Source organism: Cricetulus griseus, chromosome 2 (assembly GCF_003668045.3).
Source record: "Cricetulus griseus strain 17A/GY chromosome 2, alternate assembly CriGri-PICRH-1.0, whole genome shotgun sequence".
Taxonomy (NCBI): domain Eukaryota; kingdom Metazoa; phylum Chordata; class Mammalia; order Rodentia; family Cricetidae; genus Cricetulus; species Cricetulus griseus.
The window spans coordinates 459,343,302-459,365,372 of record NC_048595.1 but is presented as its reverse complement, the minus strand read 5'-3'; the positions used below and the strand labels follow the sequence as shown (position 1 = coordinate 459,365,372).

Here is a 22,071-nt window from a genome sequence, read left to right as displayed (position 1 = left end):
AAGAAGAAAAGAGAAATATTGCTGAGACAGACATATTGACTATAAGTTTATTATAAGGACCGGCAGAATGGGGAGACTAAGAGGAGGAACAGGGTAATGGCTGACCGCCATGGCCGGTCGCCATAGAGAGACAGAGCGGGGAAACAGAGAGAGGGGACAGAGAGCAGGAACAGGGGGAGAGAGAGAGAGAGCGCGAGCGTAAAGGGGCAGAGAGAGAGAGAGAAAGGTGCAGGGGCCTATCTTTTAAAGGGGTCCTCTGCACCTGTGTGCAGACTTCTTTCCCATGGAACCTTGGGCTGACCAGGGTATTGCCTAAGTGGATTCCACCAGGTAACAGGAGCAGGCCAGCATAATGCCTGAACCTTTCACCGGGTACCCTTCCTAACGCATAGTGGCCCACAGTCATCCTAACTGCAGTTCCCAAGCATCCAACTCCCTCTTCTGGCCTCTGAGGGTACCAGGCACACATGGAACACCTGCACACATTCAGGCAAAACACATATGCGTAAGTTTTTTTAAATCTTAAAAAAAAAAAAAAAAGACATGAACATGACAAAGGGATTTGTAGGGGAGAGGAGCGATTGGAGGAGGTAAGGGGGAGGGGAGAGTAATCAGAATACATTGTATATATGAAATTGTCAAAGAACAAATTTAATTAATAAAAAAAGAGTTTGAGGAACTCCCTGTGGGTAAATCTGGTAGTTTTTACAATAATGTAACAATCGACTATTGACTACTAAAAGAACAAGACAATCAGCTGGAGGGGACCTCTCCCCACTGTGCTAGAGCAGAGGAAATGACCGCCTGCAGAGATAGGGGATGAAGGATTGAAGGACAGGACAGCCTCCTATTTTGATATACTTGATAGATTTACCAACCACAAAGGTAAAAATAATACCCAGGGTGGAGAGTTTCGGGAGACATCATCTCAATCGTGACCGAGGTTAACAAAAGAAGACAATGCTGAGATCACATGTCACTTGACACCTGCACTGCGAAGGGCATGAGGTCATTTTTGGAATGTGACAGCTTCAGTCTACCTGAGAAGACATCAGACAATCCAAGCTGGGAAGGGAACTCTAAAACAGCAGGCCTTTACTTTAAAAAAAAAAAAAAAATGCTGAGGTTACTAAAGACAAATACAAAGTAACCCAGATTTTAAAAGGCCAGAGAAACAGGGCAGTGATTGTGCACACCTTTAATCGGGGCACTTGGGAGGCAGAGGCAGGAGGATCTCTGAGGTAAGGCCAGCCTGGCCTATGAAATGAATTCCAGGACAGCCAGGGCTACCTGGAGAAACCCTGCCTCGAAGGAAGGGAGGGAGGGAGGGAGGGAGGGAGGGAGGGAGGAAGGGAGGAAGGAAGGAAGGAAGGAAGGAAGGAAGGAAGGAAGGAAGGAAGGAAAGCCAGCCAGAGAGGTTAGCCAAACACAACCAATGTCTGATCCTTATTTGAATTTAGGAAAGTTTGTTTCTGATGAAGGACATCATCTGACAGAAAAATATAAATGGTTGGTGTGTTAGATGACAGCTTGGAAGCAGCAGTGTTCAGGTCCTAAGTTTGTTACATAAGGAGATGCCCACACACTGAGGTCTTTAGGGGCCAATGGACAATGTATCTGCAGCACACTATCCTGTAATTCAAGGAAAATAAGATGTGTAAGTATGAAAAGGATTGCGTAGGGGCTGGAGAGATGGCTCGATGGTTAAGAGAGCTTGCTGATTTTCTGGAGGACTCATGTTCAGTTCCCAGCATCCACATTGGGTTCACAACTGTTTATAATCCCAGCTCAACTGGATCTGATGCCTTCTTCTGGCCTGCCCATGACAGCTCAGGCAAATAAACAATAAGTCTTTTTTGTTTGTTCGTTTGTTTTGTTTTTTTTTCAAGACAGGGTTTCTTTGTATTGCTTTGGAGCCTATCCTGGAACTCGCTGTGTATAACAGGCTGACCTCGAACTCACAGAGATCCTCCTGCCTCTGCCTCCTGAGTGCTGGGATTAAAGGAGTGTGCCACCAACACCCGGCTAAACAATGTCTTTTTTTAAGCGGGAGAGGGGAGAAAAGCAGTTATGTGTGTGCATATGCACTTATGTATGCATAAGCGGAAAAACATGAACCTAATTGTAGAGTCTGGGTGTAAAGAGTATACAGGATTTCTTTTGTATTATTCTTAAATTTTTCTATATGGCTAAAATCAAATTAGTGTTAAAAATTATGAGCTGGAGGCCAGGTATAGTGGTGCACATCTTTATTCCCAGCACTCAGGGGCAGAGGCAGGTGGAGGGTCTCTGTTGAGTTCCAGGCCAGACAGAGCGGTACAGTAAGGCCCTGTCTCCCAAAAGTAATGTCTTTCCATTTAATGAAGATTCCCCTCTCGAGATGGAGAGATGGCTTGATGGGCAAAAGTGCTTGGTGCACTTGCTTGACCTGAGTTTGATCCCCCAGAACCCATCCTAATGCAATGGTGTGCACCTATAATTCCTGCAGCGCTCCTGCAAGAGATGGAAGATAAGAGACAGAGAATCAGCCCATAGCTTGCAGGCCGCCCAGCCTGGAAGACTGTCCCAGAAACTTGGTGGAGGGAGAGAAGACTGCCCTCTCCATATCTCCATATCTGTGTGTGTGTGTGTGTGTGTGTGTGTGTGTGTTTTACAGAAAAAAAAAGAGGAAAAATAAAGGCTTTTGTCTTTTTAAAAGACATTTATTTTTTTAAAAGGCATTTATTCGTTTGAGAGGGTGCCCATGCCCACTTAAACCATGAGACAAAATAAATTTTTATTCCCTAATTGCTCTTTCTGTGGAGCATTTGGTCACAGTGACTATCCAATTCCCAGCACCAGAAAAAAAAAAAAAGTGTGTAGTGACGTGAATGTGTTTCATCAACCAAACAATAGGGCAAACGGAACAAAATGGGCGCATAGTGTGTCTAGTGCCAGCAGAAAGAATGGAAATGGACATCCAATAAGCCCGTCTGAGGGAGGAATTTTAGCTCTTTATTGACCTAAATAATGGCCTGCTAGAACTAAGGGCATTAATGTACCGACTAAGGACAAAATGTAATTGTTCTCTCTGAAAAAAATGTTTGACCCTTGAAGCAGAAAACACCTAGAAAAAGACAATGGAGTGTATAATTCTGGTTTGCCTACAGAGCTCAGAGCTACTGATCAGGCAAGCTAGATAAAGGCTGATCCAGGAGTTATATGATGTCTGGGATTTACAGCAAATAATGAAAGTAAAAAGACAGTGTGAGGGTTAGGTGAAGGAAGTCAGCTCAAGAATCAACAACTCTGGCTTGGGTCGGCCGGGTGCTGGGGGGGGGGTGGAACACCTGCACAAAGCCTGTGTTCCCTTCCTACTTAGAGAAGCAGGTGTTCTGTGACATGCCCCCAACTCCTGCACCCTGCAGGCCCAGGCAGGAGGTCTGTCCCGAGTTCAAGGCCAATGTCTGTCTGGGTTACATAATGAATTCCCACACCATCCTGAACTACAGGGTGTGAAAAAAGGAAAAGGGAAAAACATCCATAATAAAAAGTTAAAAAGCAAACAAAAGCATTGGGAATGACAGGGTCATTGTATCTGGGATCACACATCTATCTTTAGGATTTCCTGAAAGTAAATCGGTGGCTCGGTAGTTCAGAGCTCGGACGTGCTGCACGCCCAGAGGGAGAAGTCACAGCACCTACATGGCAGCTGACAAACCAGCTACAACCCAGTTCCAGAGGATCCAAAGTCCCCTTCTGGCCTCCGAGGGCACCAGGCACACATGCGATAGACAGACACACATGCAGGCAAGACACCCATAGCAAAAAATAATTTTAATTAAAAAAAAAAAGGTTTTGGGCTGGAGAGATGGCTCAGAGGTTAAGACTGTCCTGCTCCTCCAGGGGCTCAAAGTTCAGTTCCCAGTATGCACCTTGGGAGGATCATGACCGTCATCTCCAAGGACACCTTCCCTCTTGGGCATGTGCCTCCCCCCACACACACATAGGCACATCGTTAAAAAATAACGTAGCTTACTTAATACTTGCTTGCTTTCATGCATGGAGTCCTGAACTTGATCCCTAGGTAAAGCAGGTCTGCAGACCTAGCGATAGAGAGGCAGGGGGATCAGAGGTTGAAGGTCCCCCCAGCCACCTAAGGGAGTTTCAGGCCAGCCTGGGATACGTGAACATCTGTCTAACAAGAAAGGGAATGCTTTCTTCTCTTTAAAACTGGTACAGTTTTGTATGTTATATATATACATTATACGTTATATATACGTATTACGTTTATATACGTTAAAGGACCTCTGAAATGTAAAACTAAAACAGAATATACCTGTCTTTGTACATCGGGTATAGTTAAGTAATATGTAGCAGATGCCAGAGTTTTAAAAATCAAGCTTGTTAAGGTTGAGGTGTCGCTCAATAGTCACTGCTTGCCTAGCACGGCAAGTACTGGGTTCAACCCCCAACACTGCAATAAGCAATTAGATAAATACAAAAAACCCTACATTTATTCATGAAGCTTGGAAGGGAATAAGCATTTCTGCCTTTCAAGAAAAAATGAAGGACCGGATGGTGTTGGCACACACCTTTGATCACAGCACTCGGCAGGCAGAGGCAGGTGGATCTCTGTGAGTTGGAGGCCAGCTTGGTCTACAAAGTCAGTGCCAGGATAGCCAGTGCTGTTATACAAAGAAACCCTGTCTCAAAAACAAAAAACAAAAGGAAATACAAAGGAATTGCCTTGGCTTTTACAGGACACCCTGTGGAGACAATTGAGATCACTCCCATTTACAAACACACCATGGGACTGGAAAAGCCTTCTCTTAACCAAGTTCCTTCCTTTCAAGGGTGTACTAACTTTACCCACACATTAATTCATTTTTGATGAAAACAACCCAGCCCTATTTTCACACATCATAATGCTTGGCCTGTAAAAAAATGATCTGCATCAAGATAAATGTGTATGGTTTTTTTTATTCACATCTGGCCACCCTCTCCCAGGCTGTGGCAGCATTTGTTCCGGTAAGAAGCAATGAATAATTAGTCTCCAGTGCCATTAGGGGTGCACACCGGCTAATGGTTAACCACCCCTGAACCCTGAATGGAAAGCCTTAAACACACACAGAGTCTCATTTCAGATCTTTGATCAGGAGATTGTACAGATCTATAATAATTAGGAACCAGGCCTGCACGTCTGATAGTCAGAGACTTGCATAACGTGTAATCCATACAACGGGTTACTACTCAGTCATAGCAGTGATGTGACGTGGCAGTGTGGTATAGGCCCCAGTCCCGCCTTCCACCTCCTTACCTCCTGAGGTAGCCACCCTCAATATTTTCTTGAGGCTCATCCTAAAATATGTAGGAAATCAAACACTTTATGAAAAGTGTCTTTGTACTGTCTTTACAACGTGTGCATGTTTTGTTTGTGTGTGCACAGACAGTCCTGGGCCATGTGGTGTAGCACACATAGAAAAAAATGGTGGTTTCTTAAGATGGAATAGCCTTGCCATGTGTGGTGCTACACACCTTTAATCCCAGCACCAAAGACAGAGGCAGACACACTTCTGAGTTCCAGACCAGCCTGGCCTATGTAGTGAGTTTTAGACCAACCCAGGGGTACATAGGAGCTCTGGTCTTTAAAAAAAACAAAAAAAACAAAACACAAAAACCAAGAGTGGCCTAGTGACCAAGGGACGTCATATCCACTCTGGATGAGCCCTGAATGATGCCTGCATAACGAAGTCACCAAACAACTAACTGTTCAGATTGTGTTACCATTGTTAATTGATGAGTCAGGCTGATTCCTCTGTCATACAGCGACAGCAAATTATGTCCTTCTCTGTATTTTTTTGGTTATTTGGATTCTTTTTGTTAATTATTTTTGTAAACTTCTAACCTGGAGGTTCATTTGTGTGTGTGAGAGAACATGCATGTCCCCCAGTGCCTGAGGAGGCAGAAGAGGGCTTCATATCCTACGGAGCTGGACTGAGGCAGCTCTGAGCCTTGTGGTAAAGGTGCTAAGAGTTGAACCAAATCCTCTTTGAGAGCAGCAAGAGCCTGCACCCACCCCATCATTTCTCCAGCCCCTGCCTCACCTAACACCGGACTGTCCCTTCTTGCAGCTGAATGGCGTCTTCTCTGAGTCTGTGTCTCAGGTGTGCTATAACCATTTACTCTGCTTTCCTGGCGTTTGAGAAAAGGAGCAAACAGAAATGGTTTTCGACAAGGTCTCTCTATACAGCGGCCTTGGTCTCAGGTGTGTCCCACCTCAGCCTCCTGAGTGCTGGGCTTATGGGATGTACCATATGACTGGCTCTGCTTTTTAAAACATTCTGCATTTTTTCCTTCTATCCAACATAATTTAATTTTTTTTCTAAAGTGAATTGCTCATAAAAATGTGTACCTTGTGCTGGCTCTCTAGTAGGTGGAGTGCTTGCTGGTAAGCTGGTCAACTGAAGGGGAGAACCAAACTGTGTCCTGACTGTCACCCAGGTCCCTCCCATACCCTACACCCACACAATATAAACACATATTTATATCTCTATCATTTCTGGTTCTAATTGGAAAGACTTTCCTTACTCCAACATCATACAATTCTTTGTGCCTCCTTCTAGAACATGGTGTCACACCCCTTACAGTACCATTAGAATATACTTCCGTGAATTAAAAAAAAAATTTTTTTTCAGGGATCGGAGAGGGGATAGCCCTGGCTGTCCTGAAACTTATGTAGATGAGACTGGCCTTGAACTCACAGAGCTCCACCTGCCTCTGCCTTTCAAGTACTGGGATTAAAGGCATGTGCCACTACTGCCCGGCCTACATTTATTAAAATGAATTTTATTTTTTGTTAAGGTAAATATAGCGCTAGCTTTATGCGTTTAATTTTTGTACAGCATCTCACTGTGTTGTCCAGGCTTGGCCTTAGTTTAAACTCAAGCCATCCCTCTGCCTCATCCTTAGGAGCCTGGCCAATCTTTCCTGCTTTGTCAGTTTTTTGAGACAGGGTCTTTGTTATGTAGCTCTGGCTGCCTTTGAACTCATGTATACCAGGCTCACCTGGAACTCATGCTGCTGAGAATGGCTGGGGTAGAATGTGCTATGTGACACTGGTTCTCACCTCTTTTCCCTCACTGTGATGGGCAGGAAGTCCTGAGCAGTCCTGGGCTCAGCAGTTCTCAGCCTGTGGGTCAGGAGCCCTTTAGTGGAACGAATGACACTTTCACAGGGGTCACTTATCAGATATCCTGCATACCAGATATTTGCTTTGTGATTCATGACAGTAGCAACATTACAGTAATGAAGGAGCAGCAAAAATAAATTTTTTTCCCACAACATGAGGAACCATGTTAAAGGGTCACAGCATTAGGAAGGTTGAGAATCACTGTCCTAGCTCCTCTCAGTGCCTGCTGCTGTTCCCAGGTTTTGGGGGACTTGGTGCCTTCAAAGGAGTAAGCACAGAGGCAGGGCAGGCCGAGCTGCTGAAGCCATGGTGGAGTACTCCCTCGGTATGTGTGAGGTCGGGAGTCCCATTCCTAGAACATTAAAGAATAAAAGGAAGATAGAAGGGACCAGGGAGCTCGACCAATGGCTAGAAATATTTGCTGTGTAAACATGAAGACTTGAGTTAGAATCCCCTCACTTACCTATGTAAAAGCAAGGCATGGTTGTGGGTGCCTCTAACCCCAGAGTTGATGGGTTGATCCAGAGAGCCTGACTGTAGAACCCTCAAACTTCAGGTTCAGGATGCTCCCCTGACCCCCAGTCTCAAGGGACTGAGGCTGAAAGAGGCAGAGGAAGACACCAGCTCTGGCTTCCCAATGTGAAGCATGTGCATACCTATTCCCATTTATAGACAAACGTTAGAGTGAACAAAAAAGAAGAGAGGATGGGGTGAAAATCTATTAACTTCCAGCATTGAGATCTTACGTGATTCTGATCTTAGATCAGACCTTCCAGAATGACAGGATTTCCTAAGAAATCTATGCCGAGTACCTTGTTTTACGTCTTTTAGCTAGGTCACATTTTGGATGTGTTGTTCAAGTTATCTAGGCTTTAAAATATACATATAGTTTATACAATAATCTGGATATTAAATGACAATATTTAAATATTTCACAAACTATGAAGCACAGAAAAGATACAAGATGTTGAAAGTAGTCAGGCAGTGGTGGTGCACACCTTTAACCCCAACACTGGGAGGCAGGAGGATCTCTGTGAGTTCGAGGCCAGCCTGGCTTACAGAGTGAGTTCCAGGACAGCCAGGGCTGCACAGAGAAACCCTGTCTGGCCCCCACCCCCGTGTTGAAAGTAAAGGGTATGCAGACTGGACTCAGTGTTTTGTTCTGTCTCCTAGATTCTAAAGTCGATGGTCGGAGGAAAACTATAGATATCTCATCCCAAAGGGGGTTAAGAGATCGTGGCCCTGGGGAACCTGAATTTGGGTAGACCCCAGAGACATGTTCCAGCGTGGAGATTAGTTATCCCATGAACTCTTAGTAACAAACTAAGCTGCAAACGAATGCACCAAATTCATTGGTGGTGCTGGAGGGAGGGAGGGAGGCAAGGGAGGGCAGAACAGGGGAAGCCTCCACTCTGACGACCTCTGTAGCCTTCCAGCTGGTGGAAGGGGCGGGTCTAAAGATTTTAACTGATAGTAGTATAGGTTAGATACAGCGCAGGTGATAAATAGCTATTGACCGGATGAGACAGGTCAGGATAACCCGGCTCTGGATCTGTATCATTCCAACTCTCCCCAACCAGGACGTTCTAAATCGGCAGCCAGTTCACAGAAACACAACTCTATGTGGCCTTTCCGGGGAACTTCAGTCCAGATCAGCCAGGTAAATACGAGTGACTTCTTAACTGTGGAAAAAGAGCGGCTGGGGGATCGTGCTGACTTGCACAAAGTGCTCAGAAACAGAAGCAGCCCTGCCAGCTACCTCTACTCATAACTGAAGAGTTATCCTTATGCTAATGTGGATAAATTCAACACAAGACGGCTGGCACTTGGAAAAATACAAGTGCCCGCTTCTAGCAGCCCTGAGATGTGACAAGATGATTACAGGTCCCCTGTGCAGTGTTTGGAGCCCAGCAGCCTGCATATTTTATAAATATCTGCCCTGCTGGGCTGCGAGCAAAAGAGATCCGATGACTGAGTCAGTCGCCCCCGCCCAGACCCGGCCCAGCACCTGAGGGGAATCATACCATACCTAAGCAATTGTCCAGATGAAACAAACGCCTCCCTCCATCCTTCCCACAGGCCTGGTACCAATAACAGCAATTACATCTTATAGCTCCGGGCCTTTTCTCTCCGCTTTCCCAAGTTTGAGCCCTTCAAAAATCTCTGCAGACCGCGAAAATTAACTCGTCTTTTAACAACTCTGCTTGGCTGAAGGCACCGAACAGGACTGCGTGCATCGCAAAGAAAAGTAATAACCAAAAAAAAAAAAAAAAAAAAAAAAAACTAACAAATAGTTGTGGGACACTTTTATCGCTAGGTTGTGAGAGCACAAGGCCACCGCTCGGTTGTACTTAAGCAATTTCATGAAGAGGCGGTTTTTTTTTTTTTTAAGAATCCCGCAAATAACACGTGGCAACGACAACTAACCCCGAGAGTCAGTTGCATCAGTGACGCGGAGAGGCCGGGAGACGTTGACAGCGACACAGCCGGAACTCGAGCTGAAGTTTGTCTTTCTGCGGGGCAGACAGACGGTGGCTAACAAAAATACTGCGGGTGTTAGCACTCGTGCGGGGGGCGGGGGGCGGGGGGAGTCGTTTCCCCTTTCCGGAGCTGTCCAGGGCGGGCGCAGAGTCCCGCAGGAATGCGAAGCTCCTAACGAGCTCTGCTCCGGCCTCCGGGGTGGGGGGAGGGGGAGGGGCGCCAGAAGGCTCCAGCTGATCCCAGAATCCGGCCCGCGCGTTCTGGCTTCCTAACGGCCTCGAGATGATTTACACGAGCAGACGGTGTGCCTTGGCGGGGTCCAGCTGGCCTTCGCGTCACGGTGAGTTGTATTCTGCATTTTCCCTCCCCTCCCCGTTTGAAAGAGGCTTCTACTCCCCTCTACCCCTCCCGCTTGGCCCTGTCAAGTTTGTTTTCAAACCGTAAACCCGGTTTCCATCTCTGTTGCCCGCCCGCCGGATGGCATTCGTGAGCCAGGCTGACTGGGAGCAGAGTGGGGGGGAAAGGGGGGAAAAAGAAGAAGAAGAAGAAGAAGAAAGAAAGCTACCTTTGTGTGCATAACGAGGGGGCAACCGCCGGGAAAGGAGCGTTTCGGCCTCGCGCTGCCGCGGAGGCGGCTGGGTTTAGCCGACCCGAGGCGGGCTCCGTGAAGTGGCCCCGAAGCCACTGTCCAAGTTAGCAAACAAAGCCACTAGGCAGTCACCGCCGGGCCTGGACGGGACTCCTGCCACTCACACGGTCCAGCCCCTCCTCCTCCTCCTCCTCTCCAGACTCCCCAGCGGATGTGAGCCACCAATCCCAGCCACAAACAACCCTTCAAAAACCAGAGAAGGCAGCCCCCTCCCCGCACCACATCAGTCCCGCACCCGGGCGGGCGCTGCAGCAGCCGCTGAGTCATCGCCAGCCAGGTCCCGGAAAGCGCTGCGCCCCGGGGCAGTTTGCAGAGAGGGGCTTGCCAGCCGGTGGGTTCTCCCTGGACACCGTCCTCCAACCGCCTCCTGCGCCTGTTTCCGCGTGTGCTCTCTGCCAGCCACCAGGGCGCGCGCGGCTTGCGGGTGGGGGTGGTTTTTCTGGGTTCCTGCCTCACAGTGACTGCTCCCCCGCAGTTGGTTCGTTTTGGAAAAACCACCCCAAGCTTTCTTTGACTCTGGGTTTTAACGCGCTCTCCAGAGGGGTTGTCTTTGGGAAGGGGGCGCGGCGAAGGCTTGGTTTAATTTCCAACGTGATCGTAAATAGACTCCAAAGTCTAGCGGGTCATCCCGTGGCCGCCTTAAGTGTGTCTCGGGCTTTAACCTTGTTTTCACCGGGATGTCTTCTCCTGCCGGATCTCCACCGAGGTCACAAAACCAGAACAGCCACAGAGAGCCGAAACTGGAGACACACACCCGCGCTGACGTCGCCGCTCGGCTTATTTACGTTTGGGTTTTTTCTTTTTTTAGGTAATGGGGAAAGTCTTCTGTGACATGTTACAGTTGGTTTGCTTGCTTTTTTTTTTTCTTCTACAATCCAGCATAGGTGAAAACTAAACCCAGAAGTGCGGGCATTCGAGTCTTGAAGTCAGCCAAGACAGCATCTGGGTTGTATTGGGGGGTGGGAGTCATGGGGGAACTCCTATTGGCGCTCCCCTCTCAAGCAAAATAAACCAATAGGAACGAGTGTGTACTTAATGGCCAGTTTCTGTTTGAAATACTGAAGGGTGGAGGGGGCTATCCTCTGGTGGGCACTGTAGCCCACAAAGTAGACACTGTTTACTGAAACGGACGAGCAGTCCCCCCTCCCCCGCGTGGTCACCCCTCTTCTATAAAGGCGTAGCTGCGGGGGGGGGGCAGCGGGGCGCACACGCTCCCCGGTTATTCCCAAGCTGAGTCGTTTAAAGAACATGTGAGCATGACAAGCGTCTATCCGCAATGTGTTAGATTTCGAAACTGTCCTGCAATCCAATCCGGAACTCAGAGCCCGGGGGGACATTCGCCTAGGTTGCCTATGTCTGTGTCTCATCCCCCCCTACACACACACACACACACCCCTCCCTCTGTCAAGAAGAGTCCACGAGGAGAAGGGTGCGCCCCGCCGTTGCCGCGCCCGCGTGTCAATGGCAGCTGCGCCTTCTGGAAGAAGTTGGTTCTTGTCCGGAATACTTTTCCTCCGGTGCCCCACCCCTTGAGTCAGAAACCGCTGCCTCTTGTGGCTGGAGCAGGGACAAGTGAAGTTTGGGGCAGCTGTCAAAAACAAGGGTGGGGGTGTCTTTTCTTCTCTGGGGTGGACGGGACTGGATGGGGGGAAGAGGTGTCCTTAACCCTGTCGCCATCTGTTGCAAACTAAATGCACTTTTCGCTCGGGAGGAAAGGCCCCTAAGGAGAAATCGGTGTGGCCGCCGAGGGCTGAGGGATGTGGACTGTACTAGCCCTACAGGCAGGCAGGCAGGACCCTGTTTCTGGGCTCCGCCACCCCAGAGGGACCGATGACCGCGGCCCCCCGACCATGGCTGTTGAGCTGGAAGGTGCGGGGGGGAGGGGCAGAGGAGCGGCTGGGCGGGCGGGGACGGGGCGGGCTGCTGGGGGCGGAGGCAGGACCTCCTGTACCTTCCCTCTGCTCTCACTCTGACAGCGCCGAGGTGCGCGGAGAGAAGCGGGAAACAAAGGAGCTGAGTAGGGAGGGGAGTGAGTTGGGCCAGGGAGAGCCCCCGGCTGACTGCCAGAAGATCCTGGCTGGAGGAAGCCCAAGTGTCACTTGAATTCCAAACCCAGGAGCCAGCGCCTGGGACCCAAAGCACCTTGTTTAGCAATAGTGGCTGGAACACTCTCCTGTAAGTTCCCGGAGCGCCCGTAGAGGAGGATCATCGCTCACCCCTACCCCGCCTCTCGGACTGCCGGTCCCTAGAAACCCCAGCTTCACCTCTCGCTGGGACTGGAGTTCCAGAATGAAAAGCAAAAAGGGTAAGGCTGCGGAGTGCTGTGAGCACCTGGGCACCAGAGCGGGACATGTGCAGTCTGTCCGTCCGCGCTGGGCCGGGGGGACACTGACTTTGGTGGACTTTTCCGTCCAGTGGCACCCGGGCTAGAGAGAGGTGGCCGTTGTCTTTGTTGAGGCTGTGTCTTCAATGGCAGTTGCTGTGCCTTTTCCTCCTAGACACAACACGAGGGGCTGTTGTGGGGAAGACAGCCTCACCACGCTGCTGGCGCGTTGTCAAGAAACGCGCTCAGTGCCTTGTTTGTGCGCCTCCAAGTTTCATTGTCTTCGCTGACACTCCATGCTCACCCCAGCCGCCGCGTGGTTTCTCTTGCAGTTTGTGGGACACAGGGGTACGGGGTGGTTGTTTAAGGAGACCCTCACACCTCACTCCCCCCACCGGGGGGGGGGGTCGTTGGCTCATTCTGGCCGCCTTACCTTTTGTCTAAAAGTTCGGTTCCGGGTGCTCATCAGACCCTGGTACTGTTTTTTTTTAGGTGTGTGTGTGTGTGTGTGTGTGTGTGTGTGTGTGTGTGTGTGTGTGTGTGTGTGTGTTTCACTATCAAAGGAATGTGATTTCCGGGCCCACACATCGTCTGAGGGCGAGCATAGCTTTGGAAAGCTGGACTTGGACTTTTAAAACTACCCTAGTTTCTAAAAGTTTTCCCACGATGAATCTAGGAGACCTTGTCCCATGCAGTCAAAATGTGTCCCGAGTGTGACAAGCAGGCTTGGTTTTGTGAGTGCAAAGAATGAGGCTGTCATTGTTTCCACCAGGCTTTACAACTAAAACTTGCCGTCAGTCAGTCAGTCTGGTTTAAAAACAAAATACACAGGGGAGGGAAAGAAAAAAAAAAAAAAAAAACCTCCCGAAAGGTCAAAAGACTGTGAAGTCCCTTTTGAAGCTAACTTTAGAGTCCCTGACTGGGAGGTCCCTCGAGTGTTCGTTGAGTCGTGGACTAGAGTTGGCTTTTCTGTTGTGATTTATGTGGAGTGGCTCAAAACAGAAGTTAATGGCTTGGGGAAGCTGGCGGGGGGGGGGGGTCGCTGCTGCGCATGCCCGAGAGCTTCCTCGAGTTTGTTACTCCACATTCTTTCAGACCCAGACCGCGGCTGCAGTTCCAACGACTGCAGTTCCAACGGAACACGGTTACGGTGGCCACCGCGGGGCGCGCGCACACGCACACATACACCCTGGGGTTCCTCCGATGTAGTTCCGTGAGAGACCCTGAAACATAGGGAACTCATGAAGACCCCCGGTACTGGGTTAAGTAGGCCTCCCTGCCCTTCTCCGTCCTGGGACAAGGAAGACTGGGCGCTTAGAGCTGGGCAAAGTTTTAACTGAGTCCTGGGGAAGGCTTGGGGTGGGGCTGGGGAACCTCTGCAGAGCCGTGTCACCCACCCTTTGACAAGACTGACAGATCTAGACCCAGTGGGAGGCGTTCCGGTTCAATGGCAGGCACCTACATGAGGGTGTTTTGGTTTTGAGCGGTGCGGAAGGCAAAACTGGGTTTCCGTGGGTGGGGAAGGGGGCCTCTTTCTCAGTTACCACCCACTTGGGTGTCCCCTTCCCCAGATGCAATGTCTGGGGAAAACATCAGAGGTCCCCGGCCCAGAGCGTGTCAATCCCCAGCTCGTGGAAACAATGAACCATGATGTGTTGGAGGGGAAACTTTGCTGCTGCTACTGCGGCCGGCAGCTTCAGGGCTTCTGGTGGGGGGAGAGAGCCGAGACTGCTGAGGTGGTCAGGGCTCCTTTCCCTTTTTAGGCTTCCCCAGCACATGGTCTGGATGGGGGCAGACCCCTGAGGCAATGAGCCGCACCGCCCCGTTTCGAGTTCCTTAGGGACCACGGCCCAGTTCGGTTGCTAACTCGTACAGTTAGCCAGCGGGCTTCTGGAGGGGCTAAAGAACTCCAAAGAACAAAAGCTGCTTGCTCTCCTCGGGCTCCTCCCTCTCCTGCGAGCCTCCACAGCCCTGCCTCCCCCGCCCCCCCCATCCCTGCCTGAGACTACCTGGGAGGGGAGGGTAAGCTTCCCTGTCCTTGGGCCAGGACTGCTTAAACCTGCCCCGCCTATTGTCTGTTTTAGGAAAGTCTGAACACCCTTTCTACTTACTTAGAACAAAGACTGGTCTGATAATAAAGTGCCTTCGTGTAGAAAGCCGAGGTGGCCCGAAAGAGCTCCAGAAATGGCTGGAAGAAGGCTCGTCTAGGAAAGCCCCCAGTGTCCTGGCGGGGTCTCCAAGCCTGTTGAATCAGTTTAGGACTGGGCTGAGCGGCTCTGTGGATTTAAGTGACTTGGGTGTGAAGTTCCATCTGAGTTACTTGTCCAAAGGGAGACTTGTTAAGTTTGTTTCTTAAGTCTTTCCTTTAATCTCCACCACACACACACACACACACTTTTTCCAGTCTGCATTAGGTCTTTAAAATCCAAGCTCTCTCCTACCCTCAACCCCAAGGTTTCAGAGCTTCAGAAAAAGAAAGTGAAGAAGCAAGATATGCTTCCTAGAGCCATGGGATGGATGGATCCGCGGGCCATCTTGTGGCTTTCTGAACCTTTCCTTGTATGTGGGTAGAGTAAAAGACTTGTGATTCTGTCCCACGCCCGCCTCGCTCCCTCCCCACGTGTAAGCAAAGCGAGACTATTGGAAACTAGTCCTGACCGGGAAGCTTCTCAAAAGCTCTGTTACAGTAGGAAATGAGTAACAAGGAAAAAAGCCTTTGTTTTTCCAAGTCGAGCCACAATCGGGAGGGAGTTTTAATGAAAACAGCCCTGACAGTAGCAAACGTGGTCTAACAGGGCTGAACATATCAGCTGGCCTGCCCAAGGCACCGAGTCTTAACTTCCTGTTCCTTCAGCCTTTGTGTGTGCTTTGGAAATACTTGTAAAGAAGGCCTGTCTGTCAGTCTAGACTCTCTCTCTCTCTCTCTCTCTCTCTCTCTCTCTCTCTCTCTCTCTCTCTCTCTCTCTCTCTCCCTTTTTTTTCCTTTCTCAAATGAACAGAGGTAGCCGTTTGGCATTGCTTAACTGAAACCTGCTTTGTGTCCCTAAACCTATTCTGAAAGAATGTGCTTCTTGTCAAACTCAAGCGATCAGATCAAAGGGCAGGCGTTAGAGGGGTTTTGTTTCAGGCGCTTTGTTATTGCCAATTTACAGTTGGGAATTGGCTGTTCAATGAGCAAACTTTCACACTTTTCCCCTCCTAGATGTAAAAAGAGGGGGCAGGGAATAGAGTGTCTTGCCTTTTCTGAAGTTGGGTGAGTTGAAGCAAATTGCTTTATTCCAATGCTCACAGCTACCCAATTAACCTGACGTGTTTAAAAGCAAGATTTCCTTGGTTATCAAAGCAAATGTGAAACAGGAACTCGTTTATAATGGTGGGTTTTTTTTTTAATGGTTTTTCACCCAAATTTCAATATGGGACTTTTAAAATTCAGATTCTGTACAGTGGAAATACTTTCGGTTTTAAAATCACCTTCTTTAGACTTTTTTCTTTCTCGAAACATTAATTGCACCTTCAGGAGGGAGCACTTGAATTGCATGGCGGTTAAACGTGAATGGTTCCTGTGGCTCATTATGGAAGTTTATTGTTAAGCCTTAAGCTACAGTGAGTTTGCAAAATCATCTGCCTCTTTTGTTAGAACTTGCTTTACTTTGTCTTTGGATGTGGGCTTTTCCTGTAGGAATGCCTTCCAGCACCTTCTGCCCCCTGCAGTCCAAAGCTAAAAATGTGTCAACAAAGTCAGTCTGCTCCTGGTTGTAAAGTAAATTCCTTTAAAATTCATGGAGTCGTCAGGGATGATGTATCACTGTGAAGACTATTATGTTTTTATTTCCTAGAACAGCAAACAGACTCAATTAAGATTGACTAAAAAGCTATGCAAAGCTTAAAGTTAAAAAGATACCTCTTTGAGAACTTCACCCTCAAACACTAGAGTTTCATAGGTTATAAAATTTACATTGTGTCACTTTTGGATTTGAAAGGCTATTAAGCACTTGTTAGACAAAACATTTTAAAGTTCAAAATGGTGTTAAAATGTCTGTAAAAGTCAAACTGTCCTCAATTTTCACTGAACTTTGATTTAAATACTCAGTGGGGCTTGGGAATTCTTAACATTTCTGGTAGGATTAAAGTATTTACCACCAAAGTGGCTTCCTTTGTGGGCTGCATATTCAATTTTCTTTGTCATGGAAGAATTAAAGACTGATGGGTAGGGTAGCATTCTAGGTTCATAACAAATCTTTTGTGAAAGGAAAAAAGCATTTAAAATGTACTGTATGTGTCCACTGGAGTATTGTCTCTAGTTAGCAATGACCTTAAAGACAAGATTGTGAGGTGCAGTTCCACATTACCCAGCACCCTTCTTGTGATGACTTACTTCCTTCAAGTGCAGTTTGTCTTTTCTAAGCATCATGTTAAAAAAAGAAAGAAAGAAAGAAATTATATCTCAATTGGCCACAGCAAGAACGACTCTGGCAATTAATTGGTTGAATGTATGTACCATTTGTGGCGATAGTCTTGACTGCTCCTCCAGGCCTTTCCATGGAGACCCAGGCCCAGGCTGAAAGCTTCACACTCAGTAGTTGAGAAAACACAAGGAGATGGAATAGTCCAAGCAAAGATGCTTTGAGATGGTCGCCCTGCTGATGAGAGTGAGTGACGGTGGGCCTTGTCCTTTCTCAGGCATCCTTGCGGCGTCTGGCAGTGACACCGAGGATGAAGACAGCATGGATGTTCCCCTGGACCTTTCCTCTTCAGCAGCCTCTGGCAAGAGACGGAGGAGAGGCAATCTGCCCAAGGAGTCTGTCCAGATTCTTCGGGACTGGCTGTACGAGCACAGATACAACGCGTATCCCTCAGAGCAAGAAAAAGCGCTGCTGTCCCAGCAGACACACCTATCTACACTGCAGGTAGGGGGAAAGCTAAAGGTTAGTGCCAAGAGCTTCACCTCACCCCTGTGCAGGGCTGTGGTGCTGGACTACCACAGCCAAGCTGTGCCCCTAACCTCAGCATACACTTTTATTCTTCACCATCAGACATTTTACAGCATTCCCATGTGTCGTGTCATTAAGCTCTTCCCTAGGTCCCCCCCATCCAGAGAGAGAGAGAGAAGCAGGATCTTTCCCTTTTAGACTTTATAGTGTGAAAAGCTAATAATTGGCTATTTATAGAGGACAGAAACACTTGACACTCATCTGTCAGGAAACATTTCCTTCAATGGCTGAAAGAACCTGTGCAGTGTGTATTGAGGAGGTTAAACCTTATTCTATTGCCCAGGAAACTGGTTTGATATTTAAACAAGGACAGACCTCAGTGAGGTAATTCATGTTATGTCTGTTGACACAGTCATTTGAACTGAGGGAAATCAGTTACTGGGGGGGGTGTGGCCTCTTTTATACAGGAAAAGCTTTCCTGTAGTTGATTAACTCAGATGCTAGGGCAGTGGGTAGTAGGTTGAAACAGACTTGAAGGTGAGCCTTCCTTAAAGTTGTTGTCAAGTTTAAGGTTGTATACCTTTTCCTTGTTCGTGAAAGGGTCATGGATGACGACACATCCAAAGCAAATTTGTACTTATGGCAGACAGGCTGCTTCTCTCTCTCTCTCTCTCTCTCTCTCTCTCTCTCTCTCTCTCTCTCTCTGTGTGTGTGTCTGTCTGTCTGTCTGTCTGTCTGTCTGTCTGTCTCTCCCCTGCATTTTATTTTTTTATCATTGCTGTTGTGCCCTCCCCTCCCCCCCAATACTAGGCAAATGTTCTACCATTGATTGAACTACCTCCTCAGTCCAGATAAGCCCTGTTCCGCCTCCTTTACTTCAGTTAGGCACCCTTCATTGGATGTTTTCAGAACCTGTTTGTTGAGTGCGTGGAGAAAGTGTTGAAGCCTATCCCTGTGATTTCAGGTCTGTAACTGGTTCATCAACGCCCGCCGCAGGCTCCTCCCTGACATGCTGAGAAAGGATGGCAAAGATCCAAACCAGTTCACGATCTCCCGCCGTGGGGCCAAGATTTCCGAAGCTAGCTCTGTGGAAGCTGCAATGGGTATCAAAAACTTCATGCCTGCTCTAGATGAGAGGCCGTTTCATTCCTGCACAGCTGGACCCACCCAACCCCTAGGGAGGCCAGCGTCTCCCAAGCCTTCCTCCCCGGGATCCATTTTGGCTCGCCCATCAGTGATCTGCCATACCACTGTGACTGCACTGAAAGACGGGCCCTTCTCTCTCTGCCAGCCGGTTAGTGTGGGACAGAGCGCAGATGTACAGCAGATAACAGCCGGCAACTTTACAGATACCTCTCTCATGTACCCAGAGGACACTTGCAAATCTGGACCGAGTCCAAACCCTCAGAGTGGTCTTTTCAACACTCCTCCCCCGACTCCGCCGGACCTCAACCAGGATTTTAGCGGGTTCCAGCTTCTAGTGGATGTTGCACTCAAACGGGCGGCAGAGATGGAGCTTCAGGCGAAACTCACAGCTTAACCCTTTTCCAGACAAAACAGTTCTCTAAAACATGGTCCTGATTGTCAGGGTGATGGCAAGAGATGCATTATTTTATATTTTTTCTATTAATATTTGCACATGGGATTGCTCAATTGAAGCTTCCTGTTACTAAGATGTCTTCAGTGGAATACAGTCATTCCAAGAACTACAAACTAAAGCTACTGCAGAAACAAAGGGTTCTCTTTTTTAAATGTTTCTTGGTAGATTTTTCAGAATGTGAGATGTTCCCAGTATCATGTGATCTTCTCCCGCTCCCCTCCTTGATGTTTTTTTTTTTTTTCTTCTCCAGACTGTGCAATACTTAGAAGCCGTAGTGTCTATTTCCATGTGGAACAGGATACCCACATACAGTCTAATGAGTAAACTTTCAGTTTTTTTTTTTTTTTTTTTTAGATTCAAGCAAGTATGAATATAGTTGTTGGATATCTTTTTTTTTTTCATGATGTAATAAAGTATTTTCTTTAAAAGTTATGGCAACAAAGAGTATTTTCTTGAAGGAAGCACTAAGAGCCCAGTAGGAATATAGTGCACCCATGAGCAGGAAGTTGGGGGCAGGGAGGACTATGACTTAGGGGTGTGTGTCACTGCTTTTAAAGAGCTGTGGACAACAGACCAGTATGAATAAACAGGATGTATGATATCTACTCTTGATTGGAGGGGGAGCTGGTCCCTTCAGTCTTACTTAGAGATGAATGGTAAATTGTATTCTAATGAGCTATCAGCATTTAGTTAGCTGATCACTAAATCAATAATGAGTTCCTACATATTTCAGACAGGACCATGTTAAACGAAAAGCTTCAAGCAACTGGTCATAGCTTAATTTTTTACAAGTAAGCAGTACAAGCAATTTTCATGTCTTTCTAATATTTGTTCTGGTGTTACAGGTGGTACAGGTTTTTGCATCTGAGTACAGCGCTTATTTGTCACCTTTGATACACTTTTAAAGCATCTTCCAGAATCCAGGAAAGTACCATCTATGATGATATTCTGAGTTTTATTAAACTTTCCAAGGTCATAAGTTTGAAAAAATGATGCCATGTACAAGTAGAGTTTGTTGGGATAGAAAATTACTTACAAAGCCTTGTTGGCCAGAAGGGAATTGGTTGTGTTCCTTTGGCTTGTCACATGCCACAGAACCATTCTTACCAAGCCATGCTTACTGTGAAGTTCCTTTGTTGTTAAAAGCCCTGTCCTCTGTCCCTCCCGCAGCATGAGCTGTGCAAAGTTGGGAGGGTTCATCACAGCTTCTGCTTGGCATTTTCAGACAGCAGCAGATTCTCACACCGTTAAGTTTACCCAAATGTGAAAGTGGCTGCTACAGAAAAAGATACACTCAGAAAATTTCTTTGTAAGTGAAACAGAAAATCTTGACAGTGAACAGCAGCCTAGAAGTGTAACAAAACAAAAGGAAACGATTTAGGGCCAGTTCTGTCAGAAGGTTGCCTGACCATAGTACAAACACAATGAAGGTTGTTAAAGCTGGGTCAAAGGTTACTAACTTTAAGTCCAACAGAACGATTACCCAGGTTAAGGTGTTAATCACATTAGAGGACAGTGAGGAGAACCCAAAGAGATAACTCAAGCCTAAGGAATGCACAAGGCCCCCGGCCAAAAAAAAAAAAAAGTGACAAGGTAAGGGTTAATGGTTTATGCAGTTTTCCTTGTTTGAGCTCCTTACAGATCCTAGTTTCCAATAGCTGACATTGAGTAAATATAAGCCATTATGTTGAAACATGTCATTCATAAGCTTTTATATCAGCCAGGCATGACAGCACACCTGTAATCCCAGCCCCTGAAGAAGCAAGAGAAGCCAAGTTTGAAGCCATCCTGGGTTACTTTTTATTGTTTTGTTTTTGCTTTTCCAGACAGGGTTTCTCTCTGTCCTGGCTGTCCTGGAACTCAAACCAGTCTGGACTCAGAGATCCACCTGCCTCTACCTCTCAAGTGCTGGGATTAAAGGCATACACCACCACTGCCCAGTTACCTGGGCTATTTTTATTTATTTATTTATTTATTTTGAGACCCAGACTTAAAACTTTGGTCAGGAGATTGCTTGCCTAGCATGCAGATGACCCTGGGTTCTGTCTCCCATGACATCAACTGGGCAAGGTGGCACATATAAGTAATCCCAGACTCTATTCAAAGTTATGCTTTGCTACATTGTGAGCTTGGCCAGCCTGGGCAACTTAAGACCCTATCTCAAACTATTCTATCAAACCCAAATAGAAATTATTTGTCTACTGTGTACATGGTATCATTTTCATTTGTTTACTTTTCATCTCATAGGGCATATGTAATTGGGTTCTTTCATTTAATCTGTCTTTGAATCAATGTATTTAGTCACTTTACACCTAATATATTTCCAGCACCATGCCCAGCTGTCTGATATATTTGTACTCTGTATATGCTTGTTTTTTCCTTTGTATTCCTCCATTTTTGCCTTGAAGTTTTATTAGTATTTTCTATTTTTTTTTTTCAGTCATGAACTATACTGTTAGTTTATTTGTTGTGTTTCTTTAAGAGATAGTCTCACTAAGAGACTGAGTTCAGGCTGGCCTTGAACTCAAGACATATCGACCTGACTCTGTCTCCCAAGTTTTGGAATCAAAGGCATTCACCACTGCACCCAGCTGCACTGCTAATTTGGCTAGTTATTGTAGGGATTATAGCATGTATCTTTAGTTTATTGAAGTCTCCAGCAAGTTCTGTTCACCTAATCTGCTTTGCTTTCTTGTGTCTGTGACAATACACATGCATCTATATGCTTGGTCTGGCTTGGTTGGGTATGCTTTTAGTCCTGGCACTAGGGAGGCAGAGACAGAGAGATCACTGTGAGTCTCAAGCCATCCAGGGCTGCTAAGTGAGACCCTCTCTCAAAAAGACAAAACAAAACAACCACAACAAAAAAACCCCAATAATACTGGTTTAGCATTTCCAGTGCCTTCCAAACTTTCC

The 22,071-nt window shown here is 47.3% G+C and overlaps 1 protein-coding gene and 1 long non-coding RNA gene across 8 annotated transcripts; one reads left to right on the top strand and one right to left on the bottom strand.

Annotated features, from left to right (window-relative positions):
- Positions 1–2,234: 2,234 nt before the first annotated feature.
- Positions 2,235–9,733, bottom strand: LOC103162820. Of its 5 annotated transcripts, XR_004768831.1 has the most exons (6): positions 9,201–9,733; positions 7,635–7,827; positions 7,109–7,523; positions 6,087–6,174; positions 4,019–4,085; positions 2,235–2,493 (listed from the first exon to the last, which is right to left on the bottom strand). It is a non-coding gene; the product is annotated as an uncharacterized LOC103162820 (long non-coding RNA). The 5 variants fall into 5 exon arrangements; XR_004768830.1 differs by having other exon boundaries at positions 6,087–7,523; XR_004768834.1 differs by lacking the exon at positions 4,019–4,085.
- Positions 9,734–9,853: 120 nt separating this feature from the next.
- On the top strand, positions 9,854–21,487 carry Tgif1 (TGFB induced factor homeobox 1). 3 transcript variants are annotated; one of them, XM_027397816.2, is made up of 4 exons: positions 9,854–9,992; positions 10,441–10,632; positions 17,305–17,531; positions 18,520–21,487. In XM_027397816.2, exons 1-4 carry the CDS (start codon positions 9,935–9,937, stop codon positions 19,093–19,095), a joined length of 1,053 nt encoding a protein of 350 aa, XP_027253617.1. In that variant the 5' UTR covers positions 9,854–9,934; the 3' UTR covers positions 19,096–21,487. The 3 variants fall into 3 exon arrangements, with proteins under 3 accessions (XP_027253617.1, XP_027253618.1, XP_027253619.1); XM_027397818.2 differs by lacking the exons at positions 9,854–9,992; positions 10,441–10,632 and adding exons at positions 12,015–12,170; positions 12,418–12,606; XM_027397817.2 differs by lacking the exon at positions 10,441–10,632 and having other exon boundaries at positions 9,855–9,992.
- Positions 21,488–22,071: the final 584 nt, after the last annotated feature.